Consider the following 21,416-nt stretch of genomic DNA (forward strand, 5'->3'; position numbering starts at 1 on the left):
TATTTTGAATTTTAAATTTCATTATTGATATTAAATGCTCTATGGTTTTAAAATATATTTCTTGACGCGCCGCTAGACTCACTTCCAAGGATTTTCACAATATTTTTCCGTGGTCAGAGAGGAGAGAAAACCAAGGATTTTATACACGGTTTTAGAGATTTTATAATGGATTTGAAACAAATTGTCAGACCCACCATATCTGATTTTTGAAGCATGTTTTTAGGGAGCTCGTTTCGAATAATGTTAACCTATTCATTGGAGTACCATTAAAACCTATAATTTTGGATTTTCATACGTGGGGAGTGTAAGTCGGTATGAACGTAATGACCAATAACCCGAAGCAATGAAATTTATTTCAATCCAGTATCCATATAAATCTAGAGGTCGCAATTATAGGAATATGAATTTGAAGTGGTGGATATTTTGGCCCAATATAGGAGAAATGCATAATAACAAGTTAAAAAGCATCAGTCGGTGTTTCGGTTTCCAAGGCAATGTCGTTTTGATATACGCTCAGCCAATGTTTGATTATTTAAATATATTTGACTTCTGTTATGATTATTTAAATTTTTGACCTTCCGAAGGAAAGGGCCAATATTGTCCATCGTATCGGACCTAAAAAATGTATGATATAAATATTGTCAAGTGCCAGGTTTGGACTATATCGACTACTTCCTTCACTTTGTATGAGATATGTGATAATTTTTAGAAAATGAAGATTTTGTGTTGATGGAAAGAAGATCTTGTGTTGATGGAAATATTGAGATGTACCAAGTCTGAATGGAATCGGATGTTAATTTCGCGTTTTATAAGCTTCATGGATATTTAACATTTTTACCCTTTGTGGGGAAGGTAGCAGAAGGGGTGGACCAATATTTTCTATCTTCAAAAATATTGTGATTTGTGTAATTTGAAGACAATCGGACGGTTACTTCACATTTTATAAGAGTTATAATTATTCAAAATATTGACTTTTTGCGGAGGAGGTAGGGAGTGGACCGATATTGTCCATTGCCTCACTTGGCTGAGCACTTATACAAATATTAGGATTTGCAAAGTTGGAGCAAAATCCGATTATCCTTTCTCTTTCTGCACAGAAAAACATATATATATTTTTTAATTTCGATCTTGTGTGGGGGAGGTACCCGAAGGAGTGGGCCGATATTGCCCATCTCCGAACTTTGAGAGTAATATTACGGTGCAGCAAATCAGTGAATTTTTCAAGTTTGCTTTTTTTACCTTTTTGTGAAAAATCAACGATTCCTTTAAGAACCACAAAATCATGGATTTTTCAAATAAAACATTTAAAGAAACGACCTTTTAGGGAAAAATAATACAAAATATTAGATTTGTCTACTTCCAGCGACTTCCGAATCATAGATTACTTTAAAGAATTTCGAACATAAAATTGCGGATTTTTATGGATTCCTTTAACGACTTTCTGGCACAAGTTCTCTGTAAATTCTTGTGAAAAAATTATGGATTACGTTCGGAACTTTCCGGTAAAATATAAGTTTTTTAAGATTTTTCACCATGGACTTCCTTTATGGACTTCATGTCACAAAATCGTGGGTTTTCCAAGACTTGTTTCCAGAGATTTCCTTGAAGGTTTATCAATTCTCTCAGGGACTTCCCTGTAAAAATCTTAGTAATACCTTAAGGACTTCCTAATATAAAATACCATTACAGATACCCTTTAAGAACTTTCGAAGAATCGTAAGCCTGATGTTATTCAGACAATTCTAAGATTACTTATAAACGTATATTCACTAACCTTTATAAATAATATAAATCATATTATTTACATGAATTCTCGAAGGCTGAATGTACACAGGGTAAGATAAAAAAAAACTGCAACAAAGTCAAGCGCCATAATTTTTACATTTTTTTTTTTTAAATTTTACTGAATAATAGCAAAAAATGTTGGAAATAGCATCAAAATTTAGAATAAGTTTTGATTTGTTCGCATTGGTCACCTTTGGCAGCAATTATGACCTTCAAATGGCCAATGAAACCGACACACGCAGCTCGAATGTTGCTCTACGGTATTTTGGCCCATTCCCGGCGAAGCGTTTGTTTAAGGTGATCGACAATTTGGTATTTTTTAGTGCCAACCTTGCTTTCCAAAATACTCCAGACACAATAGTCCAACGGATCGGTATCCGGAGATTTTGGTGGCGCTGGAAATTAAGCGACGAACCTCACTTTGTAACCATTCTTAGGTGGCGCGTGCTGAGTCCTGTTGAAATGTCCAAGGTCTGCGGCCAAAATGTTTGCATGCCCAAGGCTTTAATACACCCTCCAGAATATTTTCGCGATATATTCGGCATTTATTTTGATGCCACGGTCGTTTAATATGAGCGGAGAGCGACCATCGGCTGTTATGGCGGCCCACACCATAACCATGGCCGGCGCTTGAGTTCTGGGGGCCAACCGATGGTGCACATTTTCAGCTGACCTCTTTGGCAAGTAAACACGATCATGTTCTTTGTTTACAAACTTCTGGACAACGAATTTTTTCTCATCTGAGAAAACTAAATTCGGCAGTTCACCACTTTCGGCCAAGGCAAGCAACTCTTTAGATCGTTTTAGTCTATTTTCTGTCTGTTCTGTTGCGGAGTAAGTTCTTGCACTTTTTGGAATTTCAATGGCTTTACCCCCAGCTCATTTTTCAATATTTGCCGAATGATACATTGCGATAAGTTCAACTCAAGAGCCACTGCGGCGCGTGTTTCGATAAAGTCGCTTCTTTACTTTTCGAATCATTTCTGCTGATGTTGCTGTTTTCTTCCGTCCACTTCCTTGACATCGGGCTATGCAACCAGTATCACGGTAACGAACGATGGTACGAGACACAAAAGATTTACTCACATTTAAATGCTGGAGTGCTCTAACGATAGCCACTTGTGATTTACCAGCCAAATATAAAGAAAACACACTATCACGCTTGAATAACTTTTTTTCTGGAAAATTCTCACCAAAATGCTTTTGTGCGCTTGTAAACGATATCATGAGCTGTCACTGGAATAATTTTAACAGCTGTCGGACGAGTGGCTTGGAAATGACAGCAGTCTGTAGTTGGTTGCAGTTTTTTCATCTCACCCTGTATATCATGTTTATTTAATTCCGATACGAAATGGACAATACTGGCCCACTCCTTCCGAACCCACTACATAGAGGGCCAACAATTTGAATATTCATAACAGACGTCAAAATATATTTCAATAATCGAGGGTATACATCTGCTGGCAAAACCGACCTATACTTTTTAAATTGTCTAAGATTTTTAAAGATTTTTATTTTCACAAAAAAAAAAAAAATAAATAAATAAATAAATAAAATGAAGAAATCGAAATTGAATATTCGTAACAGAAGTCAAAGTATATTTCAATAATCGGGGGTATACATCTGTCGGCAAAAGATTGTTTAAGATTTTTTTAGGAATAAATTATGGATTTTTTTAATGATTTTTATTTTCAATTTTATTTACAAAAATTAATAAAACAAAATGAAGAAATCATGACATTTTTAATATTTTGTTTAAAGGACTACCTTGAGAAAAAAATCTTTAATGATTTCATTGAGAAAATCGTAAATTCTCTTAAGAATTCCAAAACAATTTCGAAGAAATTCGTGGACAAAATTAGACCTTTCTTGTCGAAAATTGTAGATTTTGCAAGAATTTTTTACTAGGATCTCTGTGTAAAATATTATGGATTCCTGTATGTATTTTCCAAGGACTTCCTTGAGGAAAATTGTGGATTTCTTTAAAGATTTTTTTTTTACTTTTATACCCTCCACCTTGGAAAGGAGAGTATATTAACTTTGTCATTTGTAACATCCTAAAATATTCTTCGTAGACCCCATAAAGTATATATATATATATATATATATATATATATATATATATATATTCATAATCAGCATAAAATTCTAAGTAGATTTAACGATGTCCGTCTGTCTGTCCTTCCGTCTGTTGAAATCACGATACAGCCCACATTATTTGACGTAGAGCGTCAGAATTTAGCAGAATAATTTATATTGTGCCTAGGATGTTTGGCATTGATAATGAGATATATCGGTCCACGTTTTGGTATAGTCATATAACGATACCTCCCGATATTCGGTATTTTGATGGTTTTTGCCACATATTTTTACGGATTTGTCTAAAAATTGGTATTTGTTGGTCATAATGGGTTTTAGCTCCGGTGGCGAAATATTGCATGTTTAGGTCCACGATTTGGTATAGCCCCCATATAAGGGTACCTCCCGATATTCGGTATTTTGATGATTTTCGGCACATTTTCCCATGAATATGAGAAAAAATTGGTATATGTAGGTCATAATGGGCTTTAATGTTTCCTTTACCCTAAGGTGGAGGGTATTAAAAGTTTGACCCGGCCGAACTTAATGTTTTTTTTACATGTTTTTTTTTTTCAAGGACTTCCTGCTGAAAAATTATGGAATTCGAAAATTCGTGGTATTTTCAAAATTTGTATAAAAAATGCCTTGTTATAACTTATGAATTACTTTCAGGATTTCCTAACACAAAATCGCGGATGTCACAAGAATTTATTTGCAGGGACTACCTTATTAAAAATTATGGATTCCCTTAAGGGCTTCTGGGGTTTATTAAGCCTTTTCAGGATTTTTTAAGAACTTCCTTTAAAAAAATCCAAAAATTACGGATTCCCTTCGCTTAAGTGCCTTAGACTTGGGATATTTATCTGTCATCAAACCAACTGATAGAAACATTCCAACTTGTTATACTACAATTCGAAAAATATATATTTCCCTCTGTTCAACACTTCTTTAGAAATCTGTTTGTCAATTAAACCATTTAATTTCAATCTAGATTATGAAAAAATATATTTACCTGTTATTATACAGAAATGTTTTTATTTTTCCATAATTTCTGCGCATTTAATCGACATTCCTTAAATATTTTGTAAATGAATTTTCTACTGAAAATAAAGAATAAAAAAATAATAACAAATAAATAAATCATTGAAATTTCCATGAAAATGATTTAAATCTTCGAAAATCTAAACAAACACCCAAACAATATTTCAAAAAAAAATATTAAAAGATAAATATCTTCAAACAGAACATGTTTTTCTTATCTTTGCAGTTAGCTACAACAACTGGTCAATTGCAGACGACGTTATCAGGGGTGTGGAACGCCACAAACAACAACAAAGAAGAAGGCTAGCAAAAAAAGAATCATTCCCAAACCCTAATCAGCTGGACAATAAAATCGATATACAACAGGCAATAGATCGCCAATTCGAAAAGTATATAATATTATATGTCTCATATAGATATTATATCTGATAAACTCCGCGTATATACATAATATATAGTACAAAGTTTGTGGTCGTCTGGTTTTCTGAACTTCAGGTTCGAGGAGTCTTCGTTTTGTTCTCTACAAATCAAATCATATTTAAGCGAGTAACGGCACACTCGCCGATCACAAACAAGCGTTTCCATCATGAAAATTACATTAGCTGCCGTTTTGGTCCTGCTAGCAGCATGCTCGAGCAGGGCTGTCCGTTTGGTGGACAACAAAGAAAACCTTACCAAAGATAAATTGGCCCAGGAGAGAATTGTTGGAGGCCAGGTGGCTGAGAAGGGGTTTGCCAAATACCAAATCTCACTGCAGGGCATGTATGGCGGCCACATGTGTGGTGGAGCCATCATCGACAATGAATGGGTGCTAACGGCCTGCCACTGTGTGGATGGTTATAATCCGGAATTTTTGCGTGTCATTACCGGTACCAATGTCTACTTCCAACCTGGAGCCACCTATGAGGTGGATGAGTTCTGGTGTCACTGCAACTACGACAACCCCACGTATCACAACGACATTGCCATACTGCACCTGAAGACGCCCATTGTCTATGATGACCTGACCCAACCCATACCCCTGCCCATTAGTCCCCTAAAGGATGGCGATGAGGTCATTCTAACTGGTTGGGGCGACAATGTCCTGTGGGGTGGTACTCCCGACGAACTCCATAAGCTCTACACGAAATTTGTCACCTACGAAGACTGCTATGAGATTTACGGTGGAGCCCCTATGTTGGATGTTGGCCATATCTGCACATTTACCCGTGTTGGAGAAGGCTCGTGCCACGGTGATTCTGGTGGTCCCTTGGTAAGCAATGGCCGTTTGGTCGGCTTGGTCAACTGGGGCATGCCCTGCGCCACTGGTGTCCCAGATGCCCATTGCAATGTCTATTTCTATTTGGATTGGATTCGCAAGGTTATGAGTCAAAATTGCCGTGAATGTCACTGCAGTGCCAGTAATTATCCCTTCGGCAGGAATCAAAATGGTGCCAATAAATATTAATCGAAGGAATTTGTTTGGAATACATCAATTCGAAATTATTAAATAAAAGCCACGAACAAAGCATATTTTTTTGAAATCAAATGTTAAAGTTATTTTATTTTGGAAGGGAAACTTTGGAAAGGGGAAAAATTGAAGGAAGTAGCTAAAGAAGAAGTAAAAAGAGGTTAATAGAGGTCAAGGTCGTCTTTTATAGACGTGCCCTCACAGTCATCTTCTATAGATGAGCTCTCAAGGTCGTCTTTTACAGACGAGCTTTCAAGATCGTTTTTTACAGACGAGCTCTCAAGATCGTCCTTTATCGACCTGGTCGTCTTTTATAAACGAGCTGGAAGCTGTCATCTATAGACGAGCTGGAGGACGTTTTCTATAGACGAACCTTCAAAGAAAAGTCTTGTTGAACCTAGTGTACATAGATCAGCTTCAGCCTGGTCTCCATAGACCAGCTTTAGCCTGGTCTCCAAAGACCAGCTTCAGCCTGGTCTCCAAAGACCAGCTTCAGCCTGGTCTCCAAAGACCAGCTTCAGCCTGGTCTCCAAAGACCAGCTTCAGCCTGGTCTCCAAAGACCAGCTTCAGCCTGGTCTCCATAGACCAGCTTTAGCCTGGTCTCCATAGACCAGCTTCAGCCTGGTGTCCATAGACCAGCTTCGGCCTGGTCTTTATAGACCAGCTTCGGCCTGGTCTTCATACACCAGCTTCGGCCTGGTCTTCATACACCAGCTTCGGCCTGGTCTTCATAGACCAGCTTCGGCCTGGTCTTCATAGACCAACTTCGGCCTGGTCTTCATAGACCAGCATAGACCAGCTTCGGCCTGGTCTTCATAGACCAGCTTCGGCCTGGTCTTCATAGACCAGCTTCGGCCTGGTCTTCATAGACCAGCTTCGGCCTGGTCTTCATAGACCAGTTTCGGCCTGGTCTTCATAGACCAGCTTCGGCCTGGTCTTCATAGACCAGCTTGAGTCTGGTCTTCATAGACCAGCTTGAGCCTGGTCTTCATAGACCAGCTTGAGCCTGGTCTTCATAGACCAGCTAGAGCCTGGTCTTCATAGACCAGCTAGAGCCTGGTCTTCATAGACCAGCTTGAGCCTGGTCTTCATAGACCAGCTTGAGCCTGGTCTTCATAGACCAGCTTGAGCCTGGTATTCATAGACCAGCTAGAGCCTGGTCTTCATAGACCAGCTAGAGCCTGGTCTTCATAGACCAGCTTGAGCCTGGTCTCCATAGACCAGATTGAGCCTGGTCTTCATAGACCAGATTGAGTCTGGTCTTTATAGACCAGCTAGAGTCTGGTCTTTATAGACCAGCTAGAGTCTGGTCCTCATAGACCAGCTTGAGCCTGGTCTTTATAGACCAGCTTCAGCCTGGTCTTTATAGACCAGCTTGAGCCTGGTCTTTATAGACCAGCTTCAGCCTGGTCTTCATAGACCAGCTTGAGCCTGGTCTTTATAGACCAGCTTCAGCCTGGTCTTTATAGACCAGCTTGAGCCTGGTCTTTATAGACCAGCTTCAGCCTGGTCTTTATAGACCAGCTTCAGCCTGGTCTTCATAGACCAGCTTCAGCCTGGTCTTCATAGACAAGCTTCAGCCTGGTCTTCATAGACCAGCTTCAGCCTGGTCTTCATAGACCAGCTTCAGCCTGGTCTTCATAGACCAGCTTCAGCCTGGTCTTCATAGACCAGCTTCAGCCTGGTCTTCATAGACCAGCTTCAGCCTGGTCTTCATAGACCAGCTTCAGCCTGGTCTTCATAGACCAGCTTCAGCCTGGTCTTCATAGACCAGCGTGAGCCTGGTCTTCATAGACCAGCATGAGCCTGGTCTTCATAGACCAGCATGAGCCTGGTCTTCATAGACCAGCTTCAGCCTGGTCTTCATAGACCAGCGTGAGCCTGGTCTTCATAGACCAGCGAGAGCCCAGCCTTTGAAGGTCAGCTTAAAACTGGGGTCTGCATATATTAGCTCAAAACTGGGGCATTCATAGACCATCTCCAAGCTGGGGCCTTCATAGACCAGCTCTGAGCTAAGGGGTTCATAGACCAAAGCTGAAGTGTTCAGTGATCAGGTTAAAGCTGGGGTCTTCAGAAGCCAGCTAGAGCCTGATCTTCAAGGACCAGCCTAAACCGAGTCTTCACCCACCAGTTTGTACCTGGTCTTCAGCGATCAGCTTAAATCTGGTTTGGCAGACCAGTTGAACCTGATCTTCTGAGTTTCGTATATTGGGTTTTCGTAAGAGTTTGGAGAAAAAGAAAGAAGAAAAAAGTTCCAGACGGTGATCTTCACGCAGAAAACCTTAGAGAAGACTTTTTTTTCTTCAGAGACCTTATGACGGCCTTCTTGCTACAGCTTACCTAGAAAAGGTCTTCCTATTATAGAATACCACCGGACGATCTTCTATTCGAAAGATCCTCTCTTCATAAGATATTTTTAAAAGGATCTCCATTTCAAGCAGATCTTCAAAGGTACTCCTTTCCCAAAGTTACCTTCGAAAGGATTTTTCTGTTTTTTTGTAAACGACTTTAGAATGTCTTCATTTCGTAAAAGATTTTTTATGGTCTAATGGTCCTTTTTTCGTAGGAAATAATGTTATAGGATCTGCCTTCGGTAAACGACCTTCAGAAGGTCTTCCTTCTTTATTTTAAATGCCTAAAAGCAGGTCTTGTTCTTTTGAAATCTCAAAAGGTTTTTTATTTTCTTAGATGTCCCTCAAAGGGTCTTATTTTCGTAGGATAACCTGATAAAACCTGTTTCTATACCACATTTTTCATATTCTGTAGATGTTCACGTGGTATCCCGAGAATATTGCTTCGATTTTTCAAATAAATTTTTGGTTTAAAATAAAAAACTTAACTTCTTTTATTCAAATAATAAATTTAAAATTTTTATTATCAACATTGTCTATTGCCACTCATTATCATTCGTATCCAATTCTTGTAGTACAACGGACTAGCATGCATATCTGGATAGCCCACAGCACATGGGATACCCCAGTTGACCAGACCTACCAAATATCCACCACTGACCAAAGGACCTCCCGAGTCACCATGACACGAGCCCTCTCCCACATTGGTATAGGTGCAAATATGGCCAACATCCACATCGGGGTCATTATTCAAAGCTGCCTTGCAACGCCCGTGTTCCATGTATTTCAAATTGATTTTTTTCAAAAGATCTGGTGGTTCACCCCATACCTCTTCTCGGCCCCAACCGGTGAGTAGGACATCGGCCCCATCTTTCATGGGTCGGGTGGGTAAAGATATAGGTTGTGTCCGCTCATTCCACACAATACTCTCATTCAAATGCAGCAGGGCAATATCATTGTGCATATCCGGTTTATTGTAGTTACAATGGACATGGACCTTATCTACATGGTAGGTTATACCTGGCACCTCCAGATTTTGTGTACCCGTCATTACCAAAATATCCTCCAAATCTTTGGTCACAACGCAATGAGCAGCTGTGAGAATCCATTGTTCGGCAATTATGGCTCCACCACAATAATGACCCCAGAAATTCTGTAAAGATACCTGATAGGGAGCCAAGCCTTCTTCTGCGGTTATGCCACCAACTACACGTCCCAACCCGTCCTCAGCTGTTATTTCGCCAACTTTGCCAGGTAAATAATCCGGTATTGGTTTAATGCGTTTTGCCCTAGTGACTAATGATTCTTGAGCCAAAATTAGGAGCACCGCGAACGCAATCCCCTCAACGATCACCATCTCTGAAAATTTCCGATACAATTAAAAATCGTTTCGATTTTTCAATTATTTTCATGCCGAACTCCTATTTTTTATTATTTGTTTGTATTTTATCGTAACCAATTTGATAAAAAAAGTATTGGTCATCACTGAAAGGTTATTTTTGTCCGCTTAAAGAAGGTATAGTAAAGTTTATGAGCCTTTGTATAGATGATAAAAAGTTGAAATACAGGGTGCGCCAGTTATAACCAGCATTTCTTAAAACGGTTGCTATAATACATAAATCTTTGAATATTGAATATCCCAAATAGGCTCACATTTTCCTCAGTACGATTTGCGGATTTTTAGAGCATATTTTTCAAGGACTACCGCGACTGGAATTGTGGATTTTTTAAAGATTATTTTTGGAGGTCCATTAGAGCGATAATGGCGGATTTTTAAATTATATTTTTAAGGACTATCGCCACTGAAATTGTGGATTTTTTAAAGAATATTTTTCAAGGACTATTTTTTTATAAAATATTTTTCAGGGATAATCGTGGATTTTTAAGGAATACTTTTCAAGGACTGGCGTCACAGGAATCGTTGATTTTTAAGATAATATGTTTCAAGGAGAATTGTGAATTTTTTAAAGAATACTTTCTAGGACAATCCGCCCAATGATCGTGGATTTTTTAAAGAAAAATTTTCAAGTGCTATAGGCGCAGGAATCGTGAATCGTTTAAAGAATATTTTTCAAGGACACTTGTCCTTGATTATTTAAGGGACATTTCTTAAGGACTAACAGTAAAAGAATCGTCGTTCTTTTAAAGAATATTGTTTAAGGACTACCGCCTCAAGAATTGTTTATTCTTTTAAAGAAGGTTTTTCAAGGACTATCGCCTGGATTATATTAGGGATATTCATCAAGGACTATCGCTACAAGAATTATTCCTCTTTAAAGATTATTTTTCGAAGACCCCAAGAATCTTTGATTTTTAACGAATATTTTTAAGGACTATCGCCACCAGAAGCGTGTATTTTTAAAAGAGTATTTTTCAAGGTCTATCGCCTGGATTATTAAAGGAATATTAATCAAGGACTGTTGCTCAAGATTCGACTATACTTTAACGAATAATTTTTCAAGTAGTATCACAACAAGAATTGTGATTTTAGTAAAGAATATTTTCAAGGACTATCGACAAAAAAATCCTGGATTATTTAGGAGATATTTCTCAAGAACTATCGTTACAAAAATCGTTCAGGGTCTATCAACACAAAAATCCTGGATTATTTAAGCGATATTTCTCAATGACTATAGCCACAAGAATCGCGACATTTTTTTTTAAGTATTTTTCAAGGACTATCGCCCCATGAATCTTGGGTTGTTTAAGGGTTATAGTTCCAGAATCGTGGATTTGTCAAAAATTATTTTTTAAGGACTATCGACACAAATATCCTGTATTATTTAGCGATATTTCTCAAGGACTATCGTGACAAGAACCGTCGTTTTTTAAAGAATATTTTCAAGGACTATGGCCGCATGAATTAAGGATTTTTAAAAAAATGTTTATGAAGGAATATCGCCCCATGAATTAAGCCTTTTTGAGGAATATTTTTTAAGAATTTTAGCCCCAGATTCGTGGATTTTCAAAGATTTTTTTTAAAGGATTATCGACACAGAAATCTTGAATTATAAAAGGGATATTTCTCAAAGACTATCCCCTGTATTATTTAAGGGATATCGCCACAAGAACCGTGACATTTTAAAGAGTATTTTTAAAGGATTATTGCCCGATGAATCTTGGGTTTTTTAAAGGAATATTTCTTAAGGACTATCGCTCCTTGAATTGTGAGGTTTTTAAGGAATATTTTTTAAGGAATATCGACACAAAAATTCTGGATTATTTAAGGATATTTTTTTCTCTATCGCCAATAGAATTTTGGATTTTTTAAAAATATTTTTCAAGGACTATCGCCACAGGAATCGTCGATCTTTAACGAATATTTTTCAAGGAATATAGCCACAGGAAATGTGACTTCGTGCATATTTTAAAGAATAGTTTCAAATAACTATCGGCACAAGAATCGTGGATTTTTTAAAGAATATTTTTAAAGGACTATCGGCTCAAGAAACGTGGATTTTTTAAAGAAAATTTTTAAAGGACTATCGGCTCAAGAATCGTGGATTTTTTAAAGAAAATTTTTAAAGGACTATCGGCTCAAGAATCGGGGATTTTTTAAGGAATATTTTTAAAGGACTATCGGCTCAAGAATCGTGGATTTTTTTAAGAATATCTTTAAAGGACTATCGGCTCAAGAATCGTGGATTTTTTAAAGAATATCTTTAAAGGACTATCGGCTCAAGAATCGTGGATTTTTTTTAAGAATTTTTTTAAAGGACTATCGGGTCAAGAATCGTGGGTTTTTTAAAGAATATTTTTAAAGAACTATCGGCTCAAGAATCGTTGATTTTTTAAATAATATTTTTTAGGGACTTTCGCCCCATGAATCTTGGAGTTGTTCAAGAATATTTTTCTAGGATTATAGCCTCAGAATCTTGGAGTTTTCAAATAACATTTTTGCAAGTACTCTCGAGATAAAAATCCTGCATTATCTACGAGATATTTCTTAAAGGCTATCGCCAGAATAATCGTGGCTTTTTTCTGGGACTTTCGCCCCAAGAATAGTGGCTTTTTATCGCCACAAGAATTGTGGCTTTTTCAAAGATTATTTTTCAAAGATTATCGCTCCATGAATCATAGATTTTTAAGGATTATTGGATATCGTAGATTCTGAAGGATATGGATTTTTTTTAAGAATATTTTCCAAGGACTGCGCCACAAAATCTTATATTTTAATGGAATATTTATCAAGGTCTACAGCCCCATGAAACATATTTTTATAGAATATTTTTCAAGGACTATTACCTCTAAAATCAAGGATTTTTTAAGAAATATTAGTCAAAAATCAAGGATTCTTTAGAGAAAAATTTTAAAGGACTATCACAAAAAAAATTTGTGAGTATATGAAAATATTTTTTTTTAAATATTTTTGTTAGAATACTTTTGAAGGACTATTGAGAACCTTTTTTTAGGGAATATCTGCCACAAGAATCCAGGATCTTTTGAGGAATATTTTTCAAGGAATATCGCCACATTAATCTTGTATTTTTAAAGGATATTTTTAAAGGACTATCACTAGGAGCGTGGATAATTTAATTAATGTTTCTCAAGGAACATCGCCAATAGAATTCTTTTTAAGGAATATTTTTCAAAGACTATCGTTAAAATGTCAAGGAATTTTGAGAAATACTTTTCAAGGACTATCGCCATAAGAATCGTCGATTAAGCCTCCCTCGTGCTCCACAGCTCACCTGTAAACACCCCCTACTTCATAACTCGCCTACGGGGATCACATAAGGACATGTTTAACTCGTCTAAAAAGACTCTCTTAGAATATTTTTGAAGGACCATTGAGAACCTTTTTTTAAAGAATATTTATCAATGTCAAGGACTATTGCCGCAAGAATCCAGGATCTTTTGAGTAATAGTTTTCAAGGACTATCGCCACATTAATCTTGGATTTTTAAAGGATATTTTTGAAGGATTATCGCTAGGAGAGCGGATAATTTAAGGAATATTTCTCAGGGAATATGGCAACTATGATCCTTTTTAAGGAATATTTTTCAAGGACTATCGCCAAAATATTGAGGATTTTTGAAAAGTATTTTTCAAGGACTATCGCCACAAGAATCGTCTATTAAGTCTCCCTTATGCTCCAAGTTAAGTCTCCCTATGTAACCACCCGCGGCTTCACAGCTCGCCTGCATTTTCATAAAACAAGAATCCAGCCCCAGGACATTTTTAACTCCTCTAAAAAGACTCCCTTAGCTCCCTAACTATGAAGAGTCTTTTCAACCCGTCTGTTTTTTTTTAACGCGTAATATTTTTCTGAAAAAAAAAAACAACTTGTTTCCGCTTTCTTGATAGTAAACAATTCAAATTAATTATCTCCAACTAGACTAATTTGATATATTCCTATCGGACTGATAATATTGCTAATATTTATATTTGAAACAATGGTTGATTCCATAAATCGTATTTTAAATTTCATTTGAATTTTTGGTCTTTAATAAGAAAATATTGACAACAGACATTTTTAGTTGATTCATTGAAAACAAAATTCTAGGGTTTTTGATATCAATCTCTGTGTGGATTCACAACCTATGGGCGACAAGCCATATGAAATTCTTGTCTAATCTGGCATAGGAAAGCTTATAAATGTTTTTTATATTATTTACTGTAACGATAACCAATAGCCCACCAATCAATGCTGACTGGCTGGTCAGAAAGCTATTCATTTCGTGTTTTATCAAATCCAAATCGTTTACGATAAAAATCGAAAAACAACGAACTAAAAATCAGGAACATTCAATACCAGAAAAACATAAAATGATTGAACGTTTCGTAACCACTAGCAATTGAGTCGAATATTTCCAAAGATGAAGATCGTCGAAGGTGTTTCGTTGGTGGTCTTGGCCATTTTGGTGGCAGGACCAAGAGCCGGCAGTGGCAAGCGGCTGAAACCATTTCCAGGTTTTGAGAGAAATCAAGCTGGCCGTGTGGTGGGTGGCAGTACCGCCGAGGATGGTTTGGCCCCCTATCAGGTGTCACTGCAGACCGAGTGGGGTCATTTTTGTGGTGGAGCCATTATTGACAAGGACTGGGTTTTAACTGCAGCCCATTGTGTCATCAACAAATATAAGGAAGATATTTTGATAATGACAGGAAGTCAGAATTTGGAAAAGCCTGGTCCCCTCTACCATGTGGATCAGGTACATTGGCACTGCAACTACGACAGGCCAAGCATGCACAACGATATTGCCATATTGCATGTCAACACCAGTATTGTGTTCAATGAAAAGACGCAAGCCGTGCCTCTACCCACCAAACCCATGGAAGATGGCGCCGATGTGTTGTTAACCGGTTGGGGTTCCGAGTACTTATGGGGTGATTCACCGGATCTTTTGAAAAAGGTCAACTTGAAATACATGGAACACAGTCGCTGCAGGGAGGCCATGAATGATGATCCAGATGTCGATGTTGGCCATATGTGTACCTTTACCAAAGCCGGAGAGGGTTCATGTCATGGTGACTCGGGAGGTCCTTTGGTCAGTGATGGTTATTTGGTGGGTCTGGTCAACTGGGGTATGCCCTGTGCCATTGGTTTCCCGGATATGCATGCAAGTCCTTTGTTTTATCACGATTGGATTCGCACAAAAATGAGCGGTAATTCGAGGTGTTGAGATATGTATGTGTGTATGTTTGTAAATATATAAATGTATATTAAGTTAATAAGGATATGTGATTTATGTGAACAAACTGATATGATGTAAATAAATTTTTACTTATAAGAAATTAAAAAAATATATATTTTTTTTAAAGGACTAGAAGGACTATAGCCGCAGGAATCGTAGATTTTTTAAAGAATATTTTTCATGGACTATAGCCACAGGAATCGTGGATTTTTTAAAGAATATTTTTCAAGGACTATAGCCACAGGAATCGTAGATTTTTTAAATAATATTTTTCAAGAACTATAGCCACAGGAATCGTAAATTTTTTAAAGAATATTTTTCAAGGACTATAGCCATATTTTTAAAAAATATTTTTAAGGACTATAGCCACAGGAATCGTGGATTTTTTAAAGAATATTTTTCAGGGACTCTAGCCTTAGGAATCGTGGATTTTTTAAAGAATATTTTTCAAGCACTATAGCCACAGGAATTGTGGATTTTTTAAAGAATATTTTTCCAGGACTTTCAGGACAATAATCGTGGATTTTTAAAATAATATTTTTCAAGGACTATAGCCACAGGAATGGTAGATTTTTTAAAGTATATTTTTCAAGGACTATAGCCACAGGAATCGTGGATTTTTTGAAGAATATTTTTCAAGGACTTTCAGTGCAACAATCGTGGATTTTTAAAGAATATTTTTCAAGGACTTTCAGAGCAACAATCGTGGATTTTTAAAGAATATTTTTGAACGACTATAGCCACAGGAATCGTGGATTTTTTGAATATTATTTTTCAACGACTATAGCCACAGGAATCGTGGATTTTTTAAATATTATTTTTCAACGACTATAGCCACAGGAATCGTGGATTGTTTAAAGAATATTTTTCAAGGACTTTCAGAGCAACAATCGAGGATTTTTAAAGAATACTTTTAAGGACTTTCGGAGCAACAATCGTGGATTTTCTAAAAAATATTTTTCAAGGAGTTTCAGAACAACATCCTGGGTTTTTAAAGAATATTTATCAAGGACTTTCGGGGCAACAATCGCGGATTTTTTAAGGAATATTTTTCAGGGACTTTCAGAACAATAATCGTGGGTTTTTTAAAGAATATTTTTCAAGGACTTTCAGAGCAACAATTGTGGATTTATGAAAAATTTTTTTAAGGACTTTCAGAGCAACAATCGTGGATTTATGAAAAATATTTTTTAAAGACTATCTTGTATTTTTAAAGAATATTTTTCAAGGACTATTTTTTTAAAGAATATTTTTGGTCGACTTTTTAAATATTATGTTTTAAGGACTATCGCGGATTTTTTAAAGAATAATTTTCAAGGACTATTTTTAAAGAATATTTTTCGTCCATTTTTTAAATATTATTTTTTCAAGGACTATCGTGGATTTTTTTTAAATATTATTTTTTCAAGGACAATGAAAAATTGTGGATTTTTAAAAGAATATTTCTTCAATGACTATCGTGGACCTGGTAGTAGATTTTTAAGCAAAATTTTTTAAGGACTGTCCGCACAAAATCTTGGATTTTTACTGAATATTTTTGAAGGGATATCACGGCATGGACTGTGTTTCTTTTAAGACTATTCTTCAGGAGCAATCTATACAACATTTTTTTTAAGGATTAGGTATAATAACCTTGAATATTTTTTAGAGACAGTCACCATAGATTCGCCCTGGCACCTTTCACTTAGGCCTCTAATTTAGTAAAAAAAAAATTTTAAAAAACCCTATTTTCAAAATCATTATTTATGCAGCGTCTCATATTAAATTTCTAATTATTTTTATAATCATATCTGTTTTGATCGATTTTAAATCAAAGCAGCGAACCAAAAGACCCTATTTCGGTCCGACTTTGAGCCGAAAGTCGAATGAAACTTTCGTTTTCGGATGAATTTCGGTCTGAAATTTATGTGCAGTGGTTGGTGTGTTCTCAGACCGAAGAGTCGGATGAAAATATGAAGTTGTTGTCCCGACATTAAAACCGAACTCTCAAAGATATTTATTTGAAATTTTGGAAAAAGGGTCCAAGAACTAACGTCTCAATTTCAGACCGAATAAAATTGAGCAAATTTCGTACGTAATATCTGAATGAATTTGTAAAATTTAAGCAGACTTTTGTACATAAGTCGGACCTTTTTCGAAAGAAAATCCGTTTGGTAATCTAAGGTTGACGATATCAGTCGAGAATAACGATGACGTTGATCAGGTCGCAAAAGATTTGAACATAATCGTGAACTCTGGTGAGTCACGATGTCCGGGTGTCCAGGTACCGCTATGATGATGATGATGTCGGATTGTTTGTAATATGGGTGTTCGGTCCATAGTTAACTGGAGACTTGGTGTTTTATTGATTTCAATACTAAATTACAATTTACTTGATAATATGGATTTAGTAGGTTGTCGGTCCAGTTGCAATTGATGATCGGGGAATCGATATTTATGACGGTTGATTTGTAGATAATAGAGAAAAATGATGTAAGTATGTCAAATCAAGTATGTGGACGATATGCGACGGCGATCGGTTGCCACATGTACTGGTCGTGTACGAGAAGTATATAATCGGGAACTCGTAGCGGAGCTCGAAGGTCAGTTAGTCAGGTTATGCCACGGTGAACGGGTACCACTACGTTACTACTCTAGATTTCGTTTTTACTATGCGACGCGATTCGCTGTTGGTTTACAGGGTGAGATAAAAAAAAGTGCAACAAAGTCAAAACGCCATAATTTTTACTTATTTTAATTTTGTTGAATGAAAGCAAAATATGTCGGAAATACCATCAAATTTTAGAATAAGTTTAGATTTGTTCGAATTGGTCACCTTTGGCACGAATTATGGCCTTCAAACGGTCAATGAAACCGTCACACTCTGCCCAAATGTTGCTCTGCGGTGTTTTGGTCCATTCCCTGCGTCTGCTTGAGGTGGTCGACACTTTGGTATTTTTTAGTGCCAACCTTGCTTTTCCAAATACTCCAACGGATTGGTATCCGGAGATTTTTGTGGCCATTGTGCACTGAAAATGAAGCGAGGAACCTCATTTTGTGACCATTCTTGGGTGGCACGTGCTGAGTGCGATGGTGCTGAGTCCTGTTGGAATGTCCAAGGTCTGCGACCAAAATGTTTGCGTGCCCAGAGCTTAAATACACTCTCTAGAATATTTTCGCGATAATGCTCGGCATTTATTCTGATGCCACGGTCGATTAATACTAGCGGGAAGCGACCATCGGCTGTTATGGCCGGTGGCCCACACCATCACCGTGGCCGGCGCTTGAGTTCTGGTGGCCAACCGAAGGTGGAAATTTTCAGCTGACCTCTTTGGCAAGTTAACACAATAATTTTGTTTGTTTACAAACTGCTGGACAACGAATGTTTTCTCATCGAAGAAAACCAAATTCGGCAGTTTACCAATTTTGGCCAAGCGAAGCAACTCTTTTGCTCTTTTGAGTCTATTTTCTTTCTGTTACGGTGTAAGTTTTTTGCACTTTTTGGAATTTCAATGGCTTTACTCCGAGCTCATTTTTCAATATTTGCCGAATGGAATATTGCGATATGTTCAGCTCACGGGCCCATTTTTCGGCCACTGCGACGGGGGTTTCGATCAAGTCGCTCCTTCACATTTCGAACTTTTTCTTTCTTTTCTGCTGATGTTGCTATTTTCTTCCGTCCACTTCCTTGGCGTCGGGCTACGCTACCAGTATCACGGTAACGAGCGATGCTGCGAGACACAAAAGATTTATTCACATTTAAATGCTGGAGTGATCTAACAATAGCCACTTGTGGTTTTCCAGCCAAATATAAAGAAACCACACTATCACGCTTGAATTCCATCACGAATAACTTATTTTCTGGAAAATCCTCACCAAAATGCTTTTGTACGTTTGTAAACCATAGAATGAGCTGTCAGTGGAATAATTTTAACAGCTGTCGGAAGAGTGGCTTAGAAATGATAGCAGTCTGAAATTGGTTGCAGTTTTTTCATCTCACCATCTGTTACGTAAAAAGTGACCATCCGGCTGCTAGCGGTCTCGGGGTCTAGTTCTCAACCGTCACTTTGTAACACCTCAGGACGAACACGAAATTGGAACTTTACACATCACAACTACAATACACTACACAACACCTGCTCAAACAAGATGTTTCTACCCCCGCATTCGCTCACCCTTCCATGGTCTTCGGGGTTCCTTTTTAAACTAATTTTCTGAAGACTGTTGTCTTCGACCTAATTTTATTCCCACTTGAAAAGGAGCAAAGCATTGTCGATCTAATTCGAATCACATTAAGAAATAGAGTATTCTCGATTTTATTTCTACTCACAGGGGTGCTCCACACCAAAACGAGCGATTAATCTACTCGAATTCGAGCGAGCATTTTCTAAAATGCATTTCCTCTCCCTCTGTATATCTTTTTCTCTCTGACTCTCTCTCTCTCTCTCTCTTACTCTCTCTCTCTCTTACTCTATCTGTCTTGACCCAAATAAATTAAAAATTTCTATTAAAATTCTTCGGGCATTGTAACCCTAAAAAATGTTATCCAGTGTAGTCGTACCCAACTTGGCGCAACCATATGGCCAATATCTTAAATTTTGTATCGCTCATAAAATACGATAAATTAAGACTCTTTTTTATTATATTTCGCCATAATAAAGATATCCAAGTCTCTGGAAATAAAAAAGAACGCCACGGAAATAAATTTGTTTAAGTGTGCCGTTAGTTTCTCCCAGCATGGACTACCGTAAACTTGGTCTACTGCTATTTCTGTTAAACTCCGCCAGCACAGGTCATGCCGCCCAACGTTATCCAAATGGACGTATTATAGGAGGACAAGTCGCCGAGGAAGGTTTGGCACCATATCAAGTCTCTCTACAAACCATACCCGGTTCACATTTGTGTGGTGGGGCCATTATCGACAAGGAATGGATAATAACAGCGGCCCATTGCGTCACCGGATGGCCACCGGAATTTCTACGCATTGCTGTCGGCTCCAATTTGTATACGGAACCATTGGCTATCTATCATTTGGATCGCATCCACCTGCACTGTAACTACGATCATCCGAAATATCACAATGACATTGCCCTGCTGCATGTGAATAACACAATTGAATGGAATGACCGAGTTAAACCCATTTCCTTGCCCCGGGTGTTATTAAATACTACCGATCCTTTGCTTCTCACCGGATGGGGTTTGATCTCTCTGTGGGATCCACATCCCGAGAAATTACAAAAACTACAAATGTTCCAGGTGACCAATGGAGAATGCTCCAAAATGCTCGAGGAATTCGATGACCTGCATTTGGATGTGGGCCATCTGTGTGCCTTTGTCAAACGTTATCAGGGTGCCTGTCATGGCGACAATGGTGGTCCCTTGGTCTATCAAAACACCCTGGTCGGCATCCATGCCTGGTCCTATCCCTGTGCCGATGGTTATCCCGATGTTTTCACCAATATCTTATATTATCGCGACTGGTTGCGTCAGACCATCAGCGGCAATACGAAATGTAAAAGTGTCACCACCTCACTAAACTAAACGAACAAAACCAATAATTATTGTAAACTAATTTAATTTGTTATTAAAATTAATTAACTTTTTTTAAAAATGCAAAACCAAAAAAATGTATTTTTTCTTTTCTTAACGCGGGGCTCTTTGTATCCGAATAAAACTTGGCAGAGGTCCAAAAAAATAAAAATTCTGACCAGTCATAGTCATTTCATCGATTCGAAATGTGTTGTTGGTCGCCTCTTGACGGGCTCTAAAGAAATGGCATTTGATGAATCAACCAACTGTCTGTCACTTGGATGTTTTATGTGCGTGTCGGTTCGTTGCGTGTGCGCCAAAAAAATGAAAAAAATATTTTCCATTTTTTATGTTTTTCTATATTTTTACCCCCAGGTATTGGTAATATCAGGTAAGTGGCTAAAAATGTAGGTGGGGGAGTGGGTTGTTTTTCTGAACAGAATTTTACAACCGACTGCTGTCTGGACAAAATGCGACAAATGGACATTCCTAGACAATTTTTCAAATTTTTATTTTCTTTTTTAAAAAATGTGGTTGTGGTGGAAAATTTTCGTAACCTCTTAGTA

At 37.4% G+C, this 21,416-nt stretch overlaps 4 protein-coding genes across 4 annotated transcripts; 3 read left to right on the forward strand and 1 right to left on the reverse strand.

Annotated features, from left to right (window-relative positions):
- The first annotated feature begins 5,131 nt into the window (after window positions 1–5,131).
- On the forward strand, window positions 5,132–6,411 carry LOC101896160 (chymotrypsin-2). The gene has a single exon (XM_005179429.4). It carries the CDS (start codon window positions 5,492–5,494, stop codon window positions 6,350–6,352), a length of 861 nt encoding a protein of 286 aa, XP_005179486.1. The 5' UTR covers window positions 5,132–5,491; the 3' UTR covers window positions 6,353–6,411.
- A 2,822-nt stretch (window positions 6,412–9,233) lies between these two features.
- On the reverse strand, window positions 9,234–10,064 carry LOC101897736 (chymotrypsin-2-like). The gene has a single exon (XM_005179438.3). The coding sequence runs from the start codon at window positions 10,062–10,064 to the stop codon at window positions 9,234–9,236; it is 831 nt and encodes a 276-aa protein (XP_005179495.2).
- Window positions 10,065–14,460: 4,396 nt separating this feature from the next.
- Window positions 14,461–15,430, forward strand: LOC105261555 (chymotrypsin-2). The gene has a single exon (XM_059122472.1). The coding sequence runs from the start codon at window positions 14,527–14,529 to the stop codon at window positions 15,328–15,330; it is 804 nt and encodes a 267-aa protein (XP_058978455.1). The 5' UTR covers window positions 14,461–14,526; the 3' UTR covers window positions 15,331–15,430.
- Window positions 15,431–20,045: 4,615 nt separating this feature from the next.
- LOC101896331 (chymotrypsin-1) lies at window positions 20,046–20,942 on the forward strand. Its single transcript, XM_005179430.4, has one exon. The coding sequence runs from the start codon at window positions 20,059–20,061 to the stop codon at window positions 20,860–20,862; it is 804 nt and encodes a 267-aa protein (XP_005179487.3). The 5' UTR covers window positions 20,046–20,058; the 3' UTR covers window positions 20,863–20,942.
- Window positions 20,943–21,416: the final 474 nt, after the last annotated feature.

This window comes from Musca domestica, unplaced genomic scaffold (assembly GCF_030504385.1).
Source record: "Musca domestica strain aabys unplaced genomic scaffold, Musca_domestica.polishedcontigs.V.1.1 1, whole genome shotgun sequence".
Lineage (NCBI taxonomy): Eukaryota > Metazoa > Arthropoda > Insecta > Diptera > Muscidae > Musca > Musca domestica.

What these genes read in the sequence shown, in the direction of transcription:
- LOC101896160 (XM_005179429.4), top strand. Translation starts at nt 5,492, where the DNA reads ATGAAAATTACATTAGCTGCCGTTTTGGTCCTGCTAGCAGCATGCTCG.
- LOC101897736 (XM_005179438.3), bottom strand. Translation starts at nt 10,064, where the DNA reads ATGGTGATCGTTGAGGGGATTGCGTTCGCGGTGCTCCTAATTTTGGCT.
- LOC105261555 (XM_059122472.1), top strand. Translation starts at nt 14,527, where the DNA reads ATGAAGATCGTCGAAGGTGTTTCGTTGGTGGTCTTGGCCATTTTGGTG.
- LOC101896331 (XM_005179430.4), top strand. Translation starts at nt 20,059, where the DNA reads ATGGACTACCGTAAACTTGGTCTACTGCTATTTCTGTTAAACTCCGCC.